General features: G+C 40.6%; 2 protein-coding genes across 2 annotated transcripts in view; one reads left to right on the top strand and one right to left on the bottom strand.

Moving 5' to 3' along the window:
• Positions 1–7,545, top strand: part of LOC101853103 (charged multivesicular body protein 1a) — an 11,659-nt gene extending 4,114 nt beyond the window's left edge. Inside the window, exons 2-8 of the mRNA XM_005103460.3 lie at positions 55–74; positions 445–522; positions 1,611–1,757; positions 2,619–2,687; positions 3,120–3,179; positions 5,603–5,802; positions 6,657–7,545. Of these exons, the coding sequence (XP_005103517.1) occupies positions 55–74; positions 445–522; positions 1,611–1,757; positions 2,619–2,687; positions 3,120–3,179; positions 5,603–5,802; positions 6,657–6,678 (596 nt within the window). The 3' untranslated portion in view covers positions 6,679–7,545. The remainder of the gene's footprint in view (positions 1–54; positions 75–444; positions 523–1,610; positions 1,758–2,618; positions 2,688–3,119; positions 3,180–5,602; positions 5,803–6,656) is intronic.
• Positions 7,546–13,759: 6,214 nt separating this feature from the next.
• LOC101852945 overlaps positions 13,760–22,725 on the bottom strand; it is a gene marked incomplete in the record, with an annotated part of 13,388 nt that continues 4,422 nt past the window's right edge. The window contains 3 exon segments of the mRNA XM_013085429.2: positions 13,760–15,125; positions 15,556–15,693; positions 16,956–17,055. Coding sequence (XP_012940883.1) covers positions 14,868–15,125; positions 15,556–15,693; positions 16,956–17,055 — 496 coding nt within the window.

Below are 22,725 nucleotides of genomic sequence, written 5' to 3'. Positions count from 1 at the left end.
CCCCGATGATGATGTCTCACTTTTGATATTTTCTTTTGCTTATTTTCCTTGCAGACATGCTTTTTCAGCTGAGGGTGAGTGTTGGCTTTAACAATGAGATGATATTTATTTTATGCTTGTCTTTTTGAATAAAAGTTTATTATAAATTTATGAGCATAGTTAGAAATGCTCATATATGAGTGAATGCATGTCTGTCATTTAATTTGTATGCCCATAGTTCGAGAATTCTTTTTGGTGGAAAATGAAACCAGCAGTGATTACTGGGATAATGTGACCTTTTGTATTTTGATTGACTTTGATTATAAAATGTAAACATTTGGTTTAAAAAACAGAAAGGAAATAGTTTTGCAAAAGATTTGAATTTGACTAAATCTTGTTATTATTTTAGTGTATTTTCAGTTCTGTCATTTCTTGTATTCGTATTTTTCTTATTTTGTTTCTCAGTTCACAACAAAACAGTTGGAAAGACTTTCAAGGAAAGCAGAAAAGGACCAAAAAGTCCAGCAGGCAAAAGTAAAGAAGGTATGTGGAATGCAGTTAAAATTGTCTGAGACGACCACCCACGGTTTAGGAGAAATATGGTTGTCTCTGACAGGTGGATGTCTTGCATTGTCATTGTAATTTCTTTTTTCTTTTTTTATTTGCTAGGGAAAAAATGGGAAGTAGCTGTTTGTACAGGTGGTTGTCTTATAGAGGTGGCCATTGGTTCCACTGTACTTTGAATCTTCTTTCTTCAAGTTGTGTACAGCATTGGCTGATTTTTTTTCTTTGACCCAAGGCTCCTCCATGGAGTTGTTTGAATGCAACTCTATATTCCCTGCAATGTTGCTTTCTCGTGCTGGTATCTATTGTAATTTTACCTATTTAGTTAACAGAAATTGAGAAGGAAATAGTCTACAGTTACAGTACACGTACAAGTGTGTTGACATAAGATTTTTCTTGTTATATGTGAAATATACAATGGAAATTTTAAATTCAGCCATGGGACTTACTTCTTGTGAGAAAAGTCTATGGCCTGTCGGTACCTCTGAGTAAATTCTGTTGGTAAAATTTTCATTGTGCAGTACTTGAAATTCAACAATATTTATTGCCAAGGTATTACTTCTCATTGCTATGAAACCAAAAGCACAATTGTATGGGTCTGTAAAAAGGATAGAAGATTTCACAGTATAGAATGAGAGAGAGATCTAAATTTCAGCTCAACATTTCATGGTAAAGGTTGAAGGAACGGTAAACTCTGAATGGTTACTCAAGAGACAAGACTTCCAAATTTCACGTCCGTCTCTAACGAGGGCTGTGAAAACTCCCCGGACAGTCCATGCTTAAGGATGCCCTGTCTGGTATTTGAACCTAGGTCACCTGCACTATAGTCTAACATGGTGCTAACTAAGATGTAGGCAGGCCTTCTCGGGGACGGTGAAGAGCACAAAAAATTATTTTCAGAAATCTACCATTCATTAGCCTCTCTTCTATTAGTAACGAAGGGAATATTTCCATGAGATAAGAAGAAACTTTCTGTGTTTTTCGTTATGAAGTCTGGTTTTTTGGTATTATGTCATGTCTGTGTGAAAAATATAGTATATAATATTTTTGTTTTTCTTGACTTGTAGGCCTTGCAACAAAAGAATGTGGAAGGTGCCCAGATATATGCTGAAAATGCGATTCGTAAAAAGAATGAATCGCTCAACTATCTCCGCTTTGCTGCCCGAGTCGATGCTGTTTCTTCCAAAGTTCAGACGGGTCTTGCAATGAAAAATGTGAGTTCTCTTTGTTTGTGTCTATTTTTGCTTTTCATAAGAGAGAAGCTTAGTTTTCTCTAAGTGAAATTTATTGCAAATATCTTTTTTAACAGAAAAAAGAATGAAACTCGGGAATCTGAAGTTATATACATATTTTAGTAAACAGGCTGATGTAAGTAGTTCCTAAACCACTGTTTATTTTGTTGCTTGTTGCTACTTCAGCGACATGTGTGTTTTTGGCCTTTGGTATAGTGTCGTATGGTTACTTTAGTGACTCGCATAGTGTTTTCCTGTGCTCCAGTGTTTTATGATTACTTTAGTGACAAGCATGCTGTTGGCTTGTGATCTAGTGTTGTATAATGATTATTTCAGTGACATGAGTTATTGGTCTGTGCCCCAATACCTCATGATTACCTGTTACTGTTGGTCTGTGCTCCAGTGTTGTGTGATTACTTCTGTGACATGCGTAGTGTTGGCTTGTGCTCTAGTGCCATGTGCTGCTGTGTATTCTTTCACTAAATAATGTAAGTCCGTAACAGAATGACTCATGTCAGAATTATCTCTATTAACTTTTCTGTCCACCAAAGAAGATCCTCTCTGCATAATTCACACGAAAATGTTGTGGGAGAAGGGGTGGGTTTTTTTTAAAGCTTAAGCTAAGCTGGTACAATTCGGGTTTTGAGAGTTTTTGAAATGTTTATCCTTGGTTATGAAATGTACGGCATTTGTCTTTCTTCTATGTCAAATATTTTGTAGGCTGGCAATACTTCTTGATTTATTGTAAGAATATTGTTGTTGATGTCTTTTTTTTTTCCTCCTGTATTTTAGGCTTTGGAGGACACTAATTGTTTTTAAGAAGGAAATCCTTTCAATTTTCAGATAACCAAAGATATTTCTGGAGTCTGCAAGGCTTTGGACAAGGCAATGGCGTCCATGGATCTACCTAAGGTTGGTAACCGTGTGAAAAATGTCAGGGTCCTCAAAGGACGTTTAGTTTGACATGCATCAACACCTTCAAGTCACAATTAGTAAGACAAATATCATTAAAGTGACATTTAGTTTGACAAATATCAATATCTTAAGTGACTTTTGTTTTAGAAATATCAGTGTCTCAATTGACATTTATTTAGACAAATATCAATGTCCTCAAAGTTGCTGAGGGTTCAGAAAATTATGTGTTTCGATTTTTTATTCTAAAGAGACAATTTGCTTTTCTTAGTACTTGGTGAAGATATTTTTTTATCTGTCATTTAATTTTAATTAAAATCCAATTATTGTTTTCACTATTGCTCAAGTCAAGGGATGATTCTAACAATTGTTGTATGACCATAATGATTTACCGACATTTTTACACATGATATGTGAATTTTGTCATTTCAGGTGGAGCAGGTGATGGAGAAGTTTGAGAAGCAGTTTGAAGACCTTGATGTTAGAACTTCGGTGAGTATTTCAGTTTTACCATGTGGTGTGTAAGTGCTCTCGTCAGAGCTGTTAAAGTACTTTTAAAAAGGTGCTTAAGTACAAATTTAAGTACAATCTAAAATATGTACTTAAGTACAGTAAAAGTAGTTTCCTGTAAAATGTACTTGAGTTCAAGTACTTTTAAAAAATTTACTTATGAGTACTTTTTGAGTACTTTCTGCTAATATGCTAAAACACTTCAGTGCTAATGCAAAACATCATATTGAATAACATATCCAGTATCTTTGACAAATTAGGCTATTTATTACTAAAAATGTAAACAGTATTCAAAGCGTTTGAATATACGCACTGAACGTAGGTGGTAAATGGTCCGTGAAATTGAAAATCAAAACAAACACACAAACAGACACAACTAGTGAGTAAGTGATATTATAAATAAAACTTGTTTGAGCAAGACAATGTGATCAAATGTAAGTCAGTCCAAGAGGTCGGAAAGTAGGAAAAGTATCCAAATTAGAAAATGTAGAGACAGAGTTGCTCTTAAGAAAACTTAGAATTGATGAAAATGGCCTGCAAAGAAATGGAAAAGTGCCTTGAATTCTTCATTAACCAATCCTCAAGGAATCAAGGTAGCCTTATGCACAAACCACAAAAAAAGTTCAAAAGAAATTTAGATAGCCTAAAAAATTGTTAGATATACATTGAGAACTCAGTTTCAGTTTCAATTGATTATAATAATGGTAAGACAGATTTTGGTCACACTGTGCAGTCCACGGCGCCCACGGCAAACCAAAATACATTTAGTTTCCTAGAGTCTAGTAAGTGTAGTGTAACCAAAGATTCTCTAATACAGTAGTCTCCGCCTAAGATCCCAGTGCTCGAGAGCAAGGGAAATACGGGATCTTAGCTGATAAAGCCAAGGAAGAATCTACAGTGACCCATGAACTGACATGACCCGTGGGTGGGTTTATGACATTTGATGAGCAAAGAGTGGTCAACCTTGATGACCGATGACAGTTGCATAGTGGCATGAGGCATGCCATATTTTTATATACACTCATCAGCCTATCGTGAGTCTCGAGATCTTTATGTACGTTTATCCAGTTGCCCTTCCCCTTTACCTGTCCAAAAATCTTACCTTCCATCTCTGATTGAGTCCCATCGTCTTTGTCATTATGCACCTTTACGTTGTGACCACACCTAGACGGTCAGAGTATAAGAACGGTTAGTATAAGAACGTATAGGAACACACCAATTACAATTCAGGGGAAGAGTTCACAAATCAATGTGATACTGCTTGGGCGAACTTGTAGGCCTTACCCACCCAGCGAGTGATGCAAGTTTAGGTGGCGAGCTCAGATGCGAGTGCGATGGTTGGGGAAAAGAAACGCACCGGTCAGTTCACACCTCGGTGTGATCCCGTCTGGGGCAAACATTGTACCGTTTCATGGAGTTTTACGACGCTTGTGATCATATTCACAAAAGTGGCTGATCTTTGACGCGACGGGCCGTTCTTTGATCTCAGGTTTTAACTCTGATCGGCTGTGCCCGCCCGCGTGTTTGTTCCATAAATTATTATCAGAAATGCCGGCACTTACCCTTTCATTAAGCTTCAAAAGTACTCAAAATGTACTTTAAAAATACTCAAAAGTACTTTTATAAAAAGTATCGGAGTAGAGTAAAAGTACAGATTCTCAAAATGTACCAGAGTACTGTAAAAGTACCGTAAATTGTAAAGTAAGTACAAGTACCGGAGTACTTGTACTCCGTTACAACCAGCTCTGGCTCTCGTGTGGTTTGTTCTTTCTTGTTTTTTTCAGCATTACTACTATTCTGCTCTGTTCCCTTCAGAGTTTTGTTGTAGGAGTCTGCGTATGTTCTATCATCTGCTTTCATCTCCACTCCCCCCCCCCCCCTCCTACCCCTAGGCTCCTGACTCCTACTGCTATTTCTCGCTCATTCTTACTGAAGTCTTTCAGCCACACCCCTGATCTTAGGGAAGGTAAGATTTAACACCTCGCTTTCTCGGATATGGGAAAAAAATTATAGGGGTCCCGTGTGCAAGTCATGCAAGATCCCTTGGTGGTCCTAAAATTGCTTAAAGTAGGCTTCGAGGGCCACTTGGACAAAATTAAAAATTAATTCCTACCAATCTGAAAATGCTTAATGTGTCCCGCACTCTCATAATGACCTTATGCAGTTGCAAGCGCCGTAAAGCTCATTTGCAAGCACCGTAAAGCTCATTTGTTGGCGGGTACTCTGGAGTGGTTTGCTCCTTCTTTCCTATCAAACATCTATCATCCTGATCTCTCCTCCTTCTGTTTTATGTTTGTTACTCTCTTGTAACACCTCTAATCTTTGGCACTTGTATGACCTTATTGTGTTGTAAGTGCCGTAAAACGCTTACTAAAACTAAAAAGCTCATTTCTCTTTGTTCACAGACCCTAGAGAACTCTATGGGGGCGGCCATGACTCTGTCTACGCCCCAAGACCAGGTTGAGTCGCTGATCCAGCAGGTCGCCGAGGAGAACGGTCTTGAGGTCATTGACCAGCTCAAGGACTTACAGGCTCCGTCCGCGTCGGTGCGGTCAGCTACGGCAGACTCGGCCCAGGCCAGCAAGGAGGATGACCTCTCCAGAAGGTAATGATAACAGATAACAACATATTGTATCGCGCAAAGTCCCGCTCAACAACTAGCTCTGTCGCTTGACAATCTATATTATGCCCCTGCAGACCTGATAGCATTCTGAAACAATCTCCATAGGCACTAAAACACTAACATACTGACAAGGTAGAGAAGTTATTGTTTTCTTTTTTGTATGTTTAGGCCTATGGGGTGGGAGGGGGTTAGATGATATACTGCCATTTTTTTCAGTGTTGAGTTCCCAGAGGGGGGTGGGGGTCCAGACGTTGTACTGCACTTTCTTGTAAATGGAGTTTGCGAGGAGTGAGGGGGGGGGGGGGTGGGGTCTGTCCCAGACAAGTATAAGCCCTGAGTGCTTTACATCAGTGACATGATTACTGGGAGTAAAACCTCACACACTCAAGAAAAAAAAAGTTTGATATGCACAACAAAACCAGTTCAACCACATAAGGAAGAACTTTCTCAAGCATTCATTAATTACGTACCCACAATGACAGCAGTGAAAACAAGACACATCAGCTCCTGCTAACTAACTCCTATTAAGACTTAAACAAATGAGTCTTAAGCTATCATTTAAACGTGATATAGTTGACTCTGCTTTTTTTAATTTGCTTGAGTTGATCTTTGGTTAAGCTGATCCTTTTCCCGGGTCCCAGCATCTTTTCTTCTTTACAGATCCCAACGGTTAAATTGAATATGGATGAGGTAAATTTATTTTTTTTACTCCCCCAAAGACATCAACTCATCCATAGTTGGTGTGGGTGGAGGCTTAAAACTTATACATTTGATATATTTGACCATCAAATTGATCTCATGTGTAATATTTTTGTTGCTGTGAATTTTCATTTCAGATTACAAGCCCTGAGAAACTGAATGTTGTTCATCTACCTTCCTGTACATACGATTGGGTAATGATGCGGCACGTTCACCTTCTACCTTCTTGTACATACAGTCAAATAGAGACACTGCTACGGATGTCTGATGTACACACTGATACAGCATTTGAGTTGTGTACATACTACGACCGCAGCTGACATCATCGTGTCTGTTTGATGACAGTTTGTGGGTACAACTTGTTCCTGTTTATTTTTTCATCATAGCTATTGAACTGACTGTTGGTTTGCAAATGTAACTAAACCATTAATGCTGCTCTGCTGTAAATACCCAGGAAAGAACAATGAGTAGCAACATGACAAAATGAATCACTGATTGTAAAATATGAGGCAAAACCTTGATTATCTCAGAACTGCGTGTTTATGACTCCCCTACTTCAAGTGGTGACTTTAAGTTTTGAACCGAAGCAGTCAGATTTGTTTTCACCCAATTGTATTGTTTCATCAGCTCTTTGATGTGATACTCTTAATGACATAGTCTTAATGTAGTATGTCACTCATTTTGCCATGTTGCTACACACATTTCATTTTAGTAGTGCATGTCTTAGTGGAAGGGGAAAGAGGGCATGGAGAGAGGGGGTGAGCGAGATGCCACAGATGATTACAAATGTGTGCAGGGCTTCTCCATGGTGGATTGGCCCTGCTGTGAAGCCACTAGTGGAAATCAAAAAGACATAGAGACAGGTCTTTGTGGACAAATTTGCCACACTGCTACTGGTCATTGTGTGTTTTTATCTTCTTTGCTCATCAGGTTGTTTGGGAATTTTAAAATAATTTTTTTCCTTTGCTAAAAATCACAGTGTTTTAGTGAGCATTATGTGTCAGAATTGTGTTGGATTGAGAACGATGTTGTGGGGGGAGGGGGTTGTAACAATTTAAAGAAATTTTTTGTCAATTTATAAATTTCTGATCACCATGTTTCCCCCAATGAGAAGAAGTGTGTTACTTGTGTCCCAGTGTTTGCAAGTAGATTATATATGTATTTTATTAAAGATTCTACAGCCTCAGCTTGTGTCTGTTTTGAAAAGTGCAATGTCTTTATTTAATAGATAATGAATATGGCTAAAACATCTCTTAAACATAGACAGTTTGTACCTCTATAAATAACTGAGACGTGAAAGATTTTATGAAAGTTTGTTGGCATATATTGATATTCTCTGCTGTATTCTCTTCTTCTCGTTCATCTCCAAATGGACGTCCCAGTCTCCAGTGCAAAGGATGCTTTTTGCCACAGGTCCTCTCGTAGAGTTTTGGGTCTCCCTGCGCAGGGTAGGGCCAATATTTCCTTCTAAGTGCCTCTAGCATTGGGCAGGCTTGTAGCAGATGGTTTCCTGTTTGGCTGATGGTTCCGCTCTGACCACTGCTCTGAGTTGCTCTGCCACAGCCCTCATAGGTTTTCTCAGGTGCTAAGCCCAGTGCTGTAGGTTTATCTACTACTGCTAGGTTACAGTGCTGTACGCATAAGCAGCTACAGTGTGGTCAAAAATTTGTTACACAACTTATTGTCAAATATCTCCTTAACCATTGAACATAAATACCAATTTAAAAATCCTAGTCGGTGGTTTCTACTGATTTAAAAAAGTTTACAGCTGGGGCAATATCGACTTTAAAGGCAAGTCTGTCATTTTTTGTAATCGCAACATCTAATCGAGCACATGTTTAGAAAGCCTTTAGTGCAAAAAATGTGTTTAGTATGAAATCAATTTCTTGTAACAAGTTTTGCCACTAAAAGGTATCATTGGTGAGCTGTGACGTAGGCTATATATGCGTATATAAATTGTGTGAGAAGCAGGAAGTGCTGTGAACAACCCCATTTTCCTGATGATGGAGATTTGTAATACTTGATATGAATTAATGAAGTTTACGTTTTTTTAATCTAGCCTCAATTATTGTAGAAAAATGTGATTTAATTAAGACCATTTGATACAAACTGCTGTGCTAAGTTTGGGTGGCATTGATTCATCCATTAAAGAGATATTTGAGGATAAGTTGCGCCACAAATTTTTGACCGCACTATACTACTATGTCACAGTGCTGTAGGTTTGGCTATTACTGCTATGTCACAGTGCTGTAGGATTCGCTATTACTATTGTCATAATTCTATAGGGTTCTCTTTGACTGCAATGTTATAGTGATGTAGGATTAGTTACTCCTGCTATGTTACAGTACTATAAGTTTAGTTACTATGTCACAATCTGCTCTGAAATTGGGATTCCTGACTCACTTCCTTTAGATTCAGGATTTGTAGTGGTGTGCATATTTATGTATGGCTCTGTGAGGTATACTGGTTTTGTTTCCAACTGCAGCAAGCGAATAAATTAGCTTTTGTAATTAATTATCAAGGTTGTTATAAGTGATCATTTTTTGTTGATTTTTTAAACATGTTTTTTTGTATATATTCATGTAAAGTTGTTCCAAGTCATCTTTGTTCTTTTTGGTGAAATGTCTGTGTTACCTTTTGTCTTGTCAATGATGTTATGCCTTAGTCATTGCGCCAAATTGATGGTGAATGTTTTGTTGCGTCTCCTTGAATGGCAACAAAGTTGTGGTGAAAGTGTTGTCACAGGGGAAAATCTTCAAAAGTTTTACTGCAGAATATGTTCAAAGCTTTATCAGTGAAAATTTTAAGAGAAGTAGATAGTTCACCAGTGTAAATAGGAGCGTCACATGCTGATTGCGACATAGATCTATACAGTCGGAATTGTCCAAGATGGCCACCCATTATCAATGGAGAAAAGTAGGCAGTTTCATTATATTATAGAAAAAGCACAAGGGAAAAATGGGAAGTGGTTGTTTATACAGGAGAGTATCTTGGACAGGCGGCTTTTAGAGCAGGTTCGACTGCACTTCCATTGTTTTTTGTTCTGGTTAGCCTTTACTTCACGCTGTTAATTATTCTGATACTTGTAGACATTGAGTGAAAGAGCCTCAATATCAAATGCTCAGCACATTTCTATCAAGAAATGGTGAATTGTTTTGATGTTGAACTCGACTGTGTCATTAGTGCCACCCTCTTGGCATGCTGAGCTGCTTTTATGATGCGCACACTGCTTTGTTACTAAATTCTTTTCACCGCAGGTGGTTGGAGAGTGGCAGTGGTAAATCCTCTTTCTTTTCTGTTCATCTGTTGTTTCTCAGCATAATGAAGTCCTTGTTTGTGTAAATTTCTTAACAAAACTTGGACTAGGACTGAAAGTTTTCAAGCCAGAGTTGTTTAGAAAACTTTTTATCTATAGTATATGTATGACTGAGTCGCTCTCACTGGCTTCTGTGGTTAATGCTCAGGCTCTTCTTTGTCCCTCGCAAATGATGCAAGTTCGATTCCAGCATTTGGAAGTTACGATATGAAGTATGATCTCCATACCTGTCTGCTGAAATGGAGCGTCCCATTTAATTCGGGTTTTCCCTGACAGGCAGGGTCAAAGCAGCCTGCCTCCTATATTATCTATTGTTTTTATGGAGGTTTGAAACAGTTGTAATCTAATAGTTGAAAAAAGGCCCACTCTATCGGGAGCTGGAATGTTTGTCTTGTCCCAAAATGTGTGAATCTACTACTAGTCTGGCTTAAGGTGTTGGGTTCAAACACAAGAGTAGAATCTGTGGTGTTGTGGTTAGGTGCTTCACCATTACATACAAAAGAAGTGAGTTCAATACATGTTGTGGAGAATTTTTATCAAGTATCTCCGTCTTTCTGCCATGTACTGTGACTTGACTCTTTCACCTCATCCCAGGGTGGCCCTGACAGACAGGATTGAAGCAACCCGCTTCCTAAATGAGTTCAATAGTGTTGTTTGGGCATAAGACTTCTAATTACATAAGATTTCGAACACGCGAGTCTACTTGTCTAGCTTGAGGGTTTGGGTTCAAATATTTTTCTCTTTTCGTGCGTCTTCATCATTTGTCCAACTGTTTTCTTATCTGCGAGACTTCCTTTTATCTTTCATTTTGTTTCCATACGTTTTTGATACTGTGTAACAATATTGTGTTTATTGGACATTGTTCCTGTACTAATAAACTACTACAAGTACAAGTAAAGTTCACCCCATCGTTGTCAGCTTTACTGTCATACTTGCTACCTGTGAATTACAAAGTTCTGTCTGATATTTTTGACCATTTTGAGTTATTAAGTACTAAGACTGTGAAGTCAGAAACCAAATGGTCTATCTGCTCTTCAAAATCGTAAGATTATTCAGAGTCATTATTAAGAGTTTCAAGGAGCTGCATTCGAAAAAGCTTGACATGTTGTGAAACTCAAAATTTTTAACATCAAATTTCTCAAAACTACTTACTGAGCAGATAAAACTTTGTAATTCAAGGTTAGCATACTGTCAAGTTACTCGTTTATATCAACTCTGATACAAGGGAGTTTATCTTGTGTAGATCGGAGATTAATCATTGTGTACACAAGACATTGTAACCTAAAACAACATAGGGATTTGCTACAGGTATAAAAGGCATGGTACTTTAGTAAATTAGTCCTATCGCCAATGCCTAAGTGACTGTTGACAAAGGACCTGTATAACCAGCGTCTGTGATGGAGTGTAGCGGTTGAGCGCTTCACTGTTGCACGCAGGAGACAAGTTTGATCCAGGAGTGGGGAGAAATTGTGATTGAGAGTCTCAGTCTTTCTGTGGGATGCTGTATTTCCTTGACCTGGTTTGGCCTGAACAAGCTAGGTGGGAAGCCCAACTCCTAAATTATATGAATTGTGTCGACGGGGTAGTAAAAACAACTACCGGTACACTAAAAATACAACCAATAAACAACCAGTATACTAATCTCCTGCACAGAGCCCCCACCCCTTGGACTAGCGACAAGAATATTCACTTTTAACAATGATTTTTTTTAACAAAGCTGTCAGACTCTCTGAATCTACTCAATATTCTTTCAGACATTTTGTTTACAGAAGTAAACTTTTTCTTTGAGACTGGGGTCTGTGGTATAGCACTTCTGCACTTTGCTGTCCCACACAGGAGATGTGAGTTCGATTTCTATGTAGGGTGAATTTTTATCAAAAATCTCTGTCTTTCTCTTGAGACATTGTATCCCTATCAACCCGGGTTGGCCCCGAATGGCAGGGCTGAAGCAGCCCATCAACTAAATTATGTTAATGGGAGCATAAAACTTCTACAGTGGAACTTGGATTCAACGAGGTCGCTGGGCCTGTCCTAAAATCTCGTGAATCCGAGTGTTCGTTATAGCAAACATGAGGTTTTGTGTAGATAATTACAGGCACTGAGCAAGTAATGTATAAAGAGAAGTCACAAGTAGTACCTGAAATGCCTGCATACGATGAGCTGTGAAAAAAGACTGATTCATTCAAATGCACGCCTGTGTCATCTCGATTGTTTACCAAAAGTTGTGTTGCTGTGTAGAGCCTAGCATACGGCAACTTTTGATTCCATAGACCAGCGCTCAATTCGTTACGAAGATCTACGTCAAGACTAGCTTATCATTGTAATAATGATCAGTTGCCGAGGGGAAAAAAAAGACTGACACGTTTGTATCTGCAACGTTCAACACCCAGATCGCTAGTGCCCCTCCCGACCTGCACACACAGCCACACGTGTGCAGGCCGCCCATCCAACCCTGACATACACCAGAGTAGACCCGTGCGTGTGCCAACAACACATGTGTTGGTGTTAAAAAAGGCCACTGATTGGTTGCATGCAATCGGCTAAGTGAATAATGGTTCACGATCCAGGTGCAATGGATGGTTTCAAGGAATATATAAAGTTCGTTCTGGGAGGAAAATGAGCGGAGCCACATCTGTGCGGGCTGTTCACCCTGGAAGCGACCTCATTGAATCCGAGCTCGCTGATTTAAGTGCTCGTTGAATCCGGGTTATTATTATTTATTTTAAAGAAGAAAAAAACCCCGGGGAATCTATCTCATCTCGTTGAATCCGAATGCTCATTGAATCCGAGCTCGTTAAATCCGAGTTCCACTGTATTACCTTTTTGTAATTCCTTGATTTTTTGTCAAGCATATAATATACATATATGTGTCTGTAATTTAGAAATTAAATATAAAATTATTTCAATGGGTGGTATACATGTAGGCCCTACTTTTTCCCAGAAAGTCTAGTTGTCAGTGAAAGTCCTTACTAATATTTCAGCTGCAGGATAGCTGGTCAAGAAGATGGTAATTCACCTCTAAACTGCTGTGGAGATGTACACTTGCTTGTACAGTCGAACCTGCCATGATGGCCACCTCTATAAGGTGGCCACCTGTACAAATGGCCACTTTCCATTTCCCCCTTGCTTTTTTTCTGTATAATTTAACTATGTAAAACGGGCTCCAGTCCAACACGGCCGCGGCCCCCATATTTTAACACACAAACCCTATCACACCAAACAATAACACCTGTCTTAGACGGCCACTTTAGTGACTCCATTACGTTTTGTCATAAATCATGCATTGGCCCCTGGCGTTATGGATGAGCCATCATAATCCAATCACCTATCATCCCTCCAACCGATCATGTCGTGTAGGCCCCTCCCACTGTTGACCAATAGGTAACAAATTTTCAGCGGCTGTTGAGGTAAGCGTGTGTTCCCTCATAACCCATAAGCCCCGCCCAGAACTCATGCACAAATTACAAGTGAGATGAGTAGTCACTGTTTTCCAAGACTAAAACAAAGTAACAATGGGCATCAACATGAACTTGTGACAGAAGCGTCGCTCCTTCTCCGAGTGGCCATGTGTTTGTACAAAAGCAGCAACAAAATTTTTAAAAGAAAAAAAAAATCAACAACAACAATAACAACAATAACAATGCGGCTACCTTCGGTTGGGACCTCAGAAAGGAATTGTTTGTTTTCTTCATCTTGATCAGTCCAGCCTAAGACGGCCATCAGTGTTCCACGGCCACTTTTCTCTATGACAATGCGTGGCCGTCTTACACAAATCGGACTGTACATGTATTCTCCAAAAGTGAGTCTCTGCCCATTTGTCTACCGAACTGGTTTACTGGGAGAGTTCAAGTTTAAGGAGATGTAATTACAACTATGCAGTTTTGTTTCCTTGAATAAGGGAAAAGATACTAAGGCTTTGTTTTATTCTCTCTTGAATGAACTTTTTATTATGTCTGTACAAACGTTGATGGTTACGTCTCAGCAATGAAGAGGTTAAACTGGTGAACCTTTGAAATAAATACAGGGGACTTCTGCTCACAGCTATCCATGTCTTTCATTTTTGTTTTATTTTGCATCACAGTCCTTGTTTTTACAAAAGGAAAGGTATATATATGATTTAACAAAGGAAAAAAGAGATTCAGTAACTTGACATTTCAAGGTTTCAATTTGAATTTCAGAAAAAAATACACATTCAAAATAAAACTGGCAACCATTGTTAGTCATATATTGGCACAATTAAACTTAAACTTGTAAACAATTGTTGTGGGCAAAACGCAAGCAAATACTGATAATACTTAGTGACTGGCAAAAGCTTCAGAACCATCAGATATACAGGTGTTTACAAAACAGGAGCAGAGTTTCCTCAAATCACCTGTTCTGTACTTATCACAGCTAGGAAAGGACAAGTAAAGGACTAGTTATGTGTGGTAAAAAACTGTCGTTATCAGACACCTTTGAACAAAAGAAAATCTATGATTGCCATAAATACAGTTCATATAGACAAACATCAGTCTTGGGATTTCTTGACACTAGACTGACAAATATGATTGTGGCCCGCTCTGTTTTGTTTTCTATAGTCATCTATCTCTAGGGTTTGTTTTATGAAAAACATTACACAATGTTTCCAACTGTCCCAGGATCAGCAGTAGAGAACTTGAGAGCCTTACTACATAAACTACAACCAAAACCAGTCCCAGTTGATTTTATTTTGTTTGTTGTTTCATAATCTAATGTTATAACGCTGGGTGTCACTGACTGGGGTTTGAAAAAGCTGGCAAGCCTGACAATGGCTTTTTTTTTGCCTTGAGACTGGAATCGAATTGATGGTAAAATACAAATGGCAGGTTAGCAACTTTGTTACTGACTACTCCTATTACTGATGGGGAAAGATGAAATAGTAAACTTCTTTTTCTTTTCTTTTCCTCCAAACTTAGACAACTTCTACTTGGCAGGCTGGTTTCAACATGATGAGGCATACATTAGAAGCAAACTGACACTGTCACAGACAGTCTCTGGTGTGGCAGCCCACGTCTCAAATGGCGATGCGACCCTCCTCCAGGTTTTGGAATCCGGTGGGTGCGGGGGCGCCACTGTGGTTGCCGAGGGGGGGAGCACCGCCAGGGTAGTCGCTGGTGGTGCTGGTCTGGGCTGGGAAGCCAGTGGTGCCAGGGTAACAGCGTACATCCGCGTATGGCGTGTCGGGGGGGTAGGCGTACGACGGGTGCCCGGTGTACAGAGATGGGATTCTGCCGGGCTCAGCTGTGGGCAGAACCGAGATCTTGCCATGACCCTGTGGACAAACAGACAACTTTCCAGTGCCAATTCTGAGACTTTCAGGGATAATTTTTAAATTTCTTTAATTTTTCTTCTTTTTTTTTGCTGTCCCTACCCATTCTTATCAAATGATGCTTTTGTGTTAAGAAGAAGATGGACAATTTTTGCTGCCAATCCTGAAAACTGAGCCCATCTGGTCTCTTTTGGAAAAAAGTTTTAGAAAGAGTTTTACAGTATTTGCAAAATAAATAAAAGGTCATATGACTATGAGTGCCGAAAATTAGTAGAGGTGTTACTAGAAAGTAACATACAAAGAAAAGAAGGAAGAGAGATAAGGACAATAGATTATGTTTAAAAGGAAAGAAGCAGCAAACCACACCAGAGCCTCCGCCATCCAGCCATAAAGCAGAAATGAAATCAATACGACGGCAAAAAACAAAACTGACCGGAGCGCCCTCTGTCTGTGTGACGATGTCTCCGTACAGGTTGGTGAGCATGGGCCGGGCCTGGGAGTAGAGGGCACCCAGAGAGGCATAGCCCTGGTGACCTCCTGCCGGGATGTGATCTGCTACGTTGGACTGTACCTGGGGATTGGCCAGGGGGGTGGGGGGCAATGAATATAAATCAGTTACAAAGCGAGTACAGAGGGGATGTCCCTGGTAATACATACACTCATACAGACACACCCACACACAAACATTTACAGTTTACACACACACGCATCACTCATACCTATTCATACATTCACAAAAATACATACATATATGTATATATATATATACATACACACACATACACACACATACATATATACACACATATACACATACATCAACACATACACAAGCATCTGATGGTGTTGTCGTAAAGTTTGCCAATAGAAATTTTCTCACACAAAGAGCTTATAAACTTCCACTCAAGGATCAAGGACTTGGCATCAGGTTACAATGACAAAATTATTCTCAAAACAAAAACAATTCATAAGATTCAGAGTTGCTGATTTACATCACAAATATGTAGAGAATTAAATCATCGGAAACAAGTTCTCTAAAATTCAAACAGTACATAGGGGGCTCTCGTGGCCAAGAGGCTACGGTGTTCGCCTCTCATTCAAAGGTCCCGGGTTCGAATCCGGGAGGCAACAGAAAAATTATCTTCTCTAAATTTGTCTCCTTTCACCTCCTTTCCTGCTCTCTAGCAAAGTTCCGTCGTCTCCACTTTCTGCCCCACCCTGCTTTGCCCCCTCCTCTGGGCTCCTGACTTTTCGCATGTTAAAGATCCCTTGGTGGTCTAATATCGATAAGAGTAGGCTTCGGCTGCCACCCTGGCAAAATTCAAAATTTCCTACCATCTGAAAATGTTTGATGTATCCCGCCCGCTCATATGACCTTATGAAGTTGCCAGCGCTGTAAAACACTGACCAAAATAAAATAATAAAAAAATAAATTTAAAAAACCCAGTAAATCTACATATTTTCACCCCTTGTCTTTGGTTATAATGAGTATATTTTCTCAAGCGTTTATTTGACAAGTAAATGTGAATACTGAAGCTTTCAGTTCCATTAATGAGAACATTATATTAACATGTAAGCGGAATCTGCAATAATAAATGAGAAAGGTAACAATATAGTTTTGTGGGTGGTTGGCAGGTGCTCTGGTGCGGTTTGCTTCTTCTTTCCTATCAAATATCTATCGTCTTTATCTCCCCTCCTTCTTTTTTGTGTTTGATACTCTCTTGCAACACCTCTAATCTTAGGCACTTATATGACCTTATTGTGTTGCAAGTGCCGTAAAAAACTTACTGAAACTAAAACAATACAGTTTTCATAAATGGTCGTGCGACTCACAGTTTGCTGTATTGCTCTCCCTCGGCACTTGTCATTTTCATAGATGAAGTTGCTTAGCGAGTATTCTTCTCCAAGGGTGGCCTGTGAGTCAATCAGAACTCTGGGAAAAGTGGATGGGGGGGTGGGGGGGAGGAGTCATTTCCATTACTCTCACGGGATTAATCAAAGTTAAAAGGCATACATTCACACATGCTCATACACACACACAGACACATACTTATACAGTAGTCTCCGCCTAAACGCATGCCATACAAAAGCACGCTCCGCCCAAACACACGCTTTCGTCATATGCCTTTTTTTTTTTTTTACTATATAATTTAGACGTACAAACACACAGTCACTCCCTCTAAATACACGCTCCGATTTGCGAAACGCGCCGACAGGCAAAGCTTTTCACTGCAGGCAACACACAGCTTGCATTAAACAAGCCTAGAAAACCGGATATTTGGTGAGACTGCCCCTCAGGCCGAACAAAGAGAGTGATGGACAGCGTTTTCACACTCAACTCTCCACAGACACATAGGTCTAGGACTGGTCGGTGAAATGTTTGGGGGTTGGGGGACTGAAATGTGTTTTGAAAGGTCACTGGAAATGCATCTTTGAGAGAAGGTTTCTGATTGGATGTAATGTTTAGTTAGACCTAGGCCTATGATGCGTAGTACGCATGAAAGCTGTAAAACACTAGATAGGCCTCTACTCTGTATTATACTATGTAGGATTAAATATTACTCAAGTAAGCCTAATCAGCTGCGCTTGAAGAACTTATATTTGTTCAGTGAATCACAAGAGAAATGTTTCTCTGAATGTAGAGATCTATGATTCTGATGTCGTCCATGAATTTACGGTCAGGGGTAGTCGCTTGGAAAGCCATGTGGCTGGACTGTCATCTCTATGACTATCACCAACAGTTTCCTCTTAGGCTATCCGTTCATGACATTCTATGGTGCATATCATTACATTGAGTCCGGGGTGGGGCGACCATCCCCGACCCGGCGGGTCCCAGGTGGCGGATAGGGAACGGCCACTGTAATGGAGGCTAGCTGTGAATATGTTGAATAAGCAGCCCCGGACCAACTGGCGATGCTCTTACCAGGATGGGGTGAGGTGGTAGGTGGCACTACCACGTCATTAAATGCCCTAGGAGTCCTCTGACGGGAGCATCATGCGGAAAAGGACCGCATTAAGTCCTGGCTACGGGTGGGATCCGGTAACAATTCCTCCCTGTGCTCCCAGGGTAGGTCCTTGGACCTGGAGCTGGAGTGCTGAAATCGGAGGTATTGGGCAGCAAGAGTTCTCTAGAGAACCACAATACCACGTAATATTGCAATATATGACACTTGAAGTAGTTAACGTTAGATATGGTGCTCGCCCTGTGAGGACCCACCAGGCAGGTGCAGTGCCGGGCCCCAAGCCTCGAAGGGGTCCACCCCAGCGACTGGAGGGCCTTCCATCGTCTTGGAGTGTCAGGAGACGAGGAAGAAAAGCGACTGGTAACACAAACACAAAACAGGTAAAGAAAAGTCTTAATATCATGCACTGGAATGCTGAAGGAATCTGAAACAAGAAAACAGAGCTCGAAAACTTTCTAAAAGATAATGAAATACACATCTGCTGTATACAGGAAACACACCTGCAGGAGGAGGCAAGCTTTAAAGTAAGAGGATATCAGTGCTTCAGAAACGATCGCCAAGGTACAAAAAAAGGAGGAGTATTGACCCTGATAAGAAATAACCTAAATACCATTGAAATCAAGAAATATACAGGAGAAGCTGAATATATCCACAACAGGATCACCACCAGCAGAGGCAATCTGGATCTAGTGAACTATTATTGTCCAAACGATAAAAACCTTGTGCTAGAAACCATCGAAGTCCCAGACACAGACTTTATCATCGCTGGAGATTTCAACAGCCAGTCCCAGAGTTGGGGTTATAACAGACTAGACAGAAGAGGAGAAGAAATAGAGGCTTGACAAGATGAAAAACATCTTCTGCTTGTAAATGATCCTTTAAATCAACCCACATTTTATTATCGAGCTTGGCATTCAACTACGACTCCAGACCCAGCCCTCTGCACAGAAAACTTGCACAGACATCTAAGCAGAAAAGTGGAAACCCAGCTCAGGGGAAGTGACCATCGCCCTGTTCTTCTTACCATAGTAGAGAGCCTGCCAGAGGACAGCCCGAAAAGGCCGAGATGGAACTACAAAAAGGCAGACTGGAGACAGCATAAGAACTAATGAGCTGACAAAGAACATCGCAGTCTTCGACAAAAACATAAACAATGCATCACAGAGTTCAATGAAAACATCCTTAAGTCAGCAAAAGAAACCATACCTAGAGGGGTAAGGAAAAATTACACCCCATACTGGACGTCAGAACTCCAGAAAACACATAACGACCTCATCAAGGCCAGAGAAGAAGCCGAAACACATCCAGGGATAGAAAACAATAACAAGCTACAGAGGTGTAAAGCCCACTATCTCAAAACCAAATTGGAGTGCACCAGGAAAAGCTGGAGAGACAAAACGCACAAACTTAACCTGGAAAAGGACACCACAAAACTATGGAGGCTTGTAAAGGGGCTAAACGACGAAGGAAATAAAAGTGCCAAGATCACTCTAGAAGTTGAAGGAGAGATGGAAATGGAGAAAAGGGCTGCCCATACCTTTGTAAAAGCATATGCTCAAGAAAGCAACATCAAAATACCAAGAGAGAGACAAAAAGAAGTCAGACAAGAGGAAAGAAGAAAAAGAAGTACAAATAACACCCCGGAAGCAATGGAGAAGGACATCACCATGGAAGAGCCGAAAAAAGCAATAAATCAACTGAAGCAAAGAAAATCACCAGGCCCTGATGAAATTACAAACGAAATGTTACAACACCTAGGCAACACAGCGTTACAGACTCTACTGGATATATTCAACTTAAGCTGGAAAATAGGGCAAGTACCTCAGTGCTGGAAAGAAGCAACGATGATCCCGATCCTCAAGCCAGGGAAAAGTAAGGCACAACCATTAAGCTATAGACCTATCAGCCTCACAGTGTATGTAAGACAATGGAGCGCATCATAGCTTGCAGAATGCAGTGGTACCTAGAGGCACAACACATCATAGTACCAGAACAAGCTGGATTCCGACAGTTCAGGAGCACAGAGGACCAAACAACATACTTGTCCCAAGTAATAGAGGACTCCTTCCAGGCACAGAAAGTGATGCTTGCAACTTTTGTTGATCTACAAAAAGCGTTTGACAAGGTGTGGAAGGAGGGTCTACTAGTCAAGCTCCTTCGAAGTGGTATCCAAGGCAACATGTACCAATGGACCAAATCCTAACTACACAACAGAAGAGCACGTGTGCTGGTGGATGGATATCAAGGACGGAAAATGCTGCTGCGACAAGGAGTACCCCAATGTGGAGTCATGTCACCTTTGCTCTTTATCCTCTTCATCAATGACCTTATGAAAGAACTGCCCAAAGGAATACATGTCGCATTGTATGCAGACGACCTGGTTCTTTGGTGCTCGGAGGAATTCATCACTACTGCCACATATCGCATGCAACTAGCATTGGACAAACTCACTATATGGACAAAAACTTGGTGTGTAACCGTAAACAAAGAAAAGTCTTCTGCTACACTCTACAGTCTCAGCCAGGCTGAGCCAAAACACCTCACATTAGAAAAAAAAAACCTAAAGTTTGAAAATCAACAGAAGTATCTTGGAATAATCTTTGACAAGCGTCTCACATGGAAACAACACGTTCAGAATGCAGAAAATAAAGCCAGGAAGAAACTTAACATCATGAGAAAACTAGCAGGGACTCAGTGGGGAGCAAATGAGAAAACACTTAGACAGGTCTATCTAGGCGCAATCAGGCCCCATCTCGAGTACGGATCCAGTGCATGGATGACTGCAGCACAGACTCACAAATACACTCTGGAAAAAGTGCAAAATCAGGCTCTCCGAATAATCACTGGAGCAATGAGGTCAACACCTTTAGAAAAGATGGAACAATCAACATCTATAGTGACCCTGCAGAGGAGATGGGAATGCAAGGCCCTCATACAGTACACCAAAGCCACAGCTATGGAGGATCGTATACTGCACACAAGAACAGCGAGATCAAACACCGCAAGACTCAAAAGATCCAACTTCATCAAAGAAAGCAGAAAAATCCAAAGATCCCTACAGGACCATCTACCAGCCACTGTGAACATGCTGAATCACACCCCAGAGGCACCATCATGGGAAAAGAAAAACACAAACATATCTATACACACGTCCATTCCTATGTTCACCACAAAAGATGACCACAGCGACCTGAGCAAGAAGTCCCTCACCCTGTCCATGCTTGAAGAAAGATACCCACAAGAAGCATGGATAAGGATCTATACAGACGGATCTGCCACTGATGCTGTGAAAAGAGGAGGAGCCGGAGTGTACGTACAGTTCCCAAATGGACGACAACAAGCAGAGGCAGTCCCAACAGGGCGACATTGTACAAACTACAGGGCAGAGACGGAGGCTCTAGTACATGCAGCAAACATCATCAAGAATGTGGTAGACCCCCAAAGCCAAGTAATATTCCTAACAGATGCCATGTCAGTACTGCAGGCAATCACTTCCGGCAAACTATCAAGGCTACGAAAAGAAATTGAGGACATCCCATGTCTGAGGATCATGCTGTAGTGGATTCCATCACACTGTGGTGTCTTGGGAAATGAGCAGGCAGACAGGATGGCCAAACTAGGAGCACAAAAAGAGCAACCAGACAACAGCGTTAACTACACAGAAATAAAAACTATTATAAATACACTATTTAAAGCACCCCAGACACCAGACAACTGTCCCGCCAAGAACAAGTGATTATCTTCAGACGAAGGACACAACACACAAGACTGAGACAACATATGTACAAATGTTTTAAACTAGTACAATCAACAAAATGCCAGTGTGGAGAGGCAGACCAAACTGTTGAACACATTCTTCAGCACTGCAAGACACACAGGGCCCTGAGACAGGAAACGTGGCCAACCCCACTGACGTTACAAGAGAAACTATACGGGCCGCCAGATGAACTGAGCAGGACGGCCCAATTTATGACAGATACCAGACTTCAACTGTGATGCGATCGAGAAGAAGAAGAAGAAGAATTACATTGAGTGTGTCTTTCTGCCCTCCCCCCCTTCCCCCACCCACTAAACGCCTTTGTATTCTTAACCGCATGTCGGGGAATCCTTCACAAAACAGTCACGTGTCGTCACATTATCGGCCAAAGTGACCCCCACCCCCAAGAGAGATCACTAGAATATCAAGGCAGTGACATGACTGTGTCCCTTTCTCCCTTTGCTCAGGTTCATGTAAACGCACGCTCTATATAAACACACGCTAGGGAGCCCTCCCGAGCACTGTGCATTTAGGCGGAGACTACTGTATACGTAAATGTAATATACACACATACATATAACACACATACACAAACATGCATATGCATACAAACACACATATCCGCTTTCAAGGTAATAGCATTCATCACATGTAGCAGTAGCATTGTTTTGATTTTAACAAGATCCTTGATGGTTGAGAGAAAGTGATATCTTTAAAAGTTAGATCCAGAATGTGAGAAGCTTGTCCTGAACTTCCGCTAACATGACAGTGTGTCACAGAGGAATATTGGCAAACTGTTGTGCTGAATGAGTGTGAATAAACCCGACAAAACAATCTCCCCCTTAAGACATATACAAAAGTAATTCTGACAGACACAAAAGCT

The sequence above is a fragment of the Aplysia californica genome, unplaced genomic scaffold (assembly GCF_000002075.1).
Source record: "Aplysia californica isolate F4 #8 unplaced genomic scaffold, AplCal3.0 scaffold00373, whole genome shotgun sequence".
NCBI classification, from domain to species: Eukaryota; Metazoa; Mollusca; class Gastropoda; order Aplysiida; family Aplysiidae; genus Aplysia; species Aplysia californica.
The sequence above is the reverse complement of the archived record's forward strand: the minus strand, read 5'-3'. Positions and strand labels throughout refer to the sequence as shown.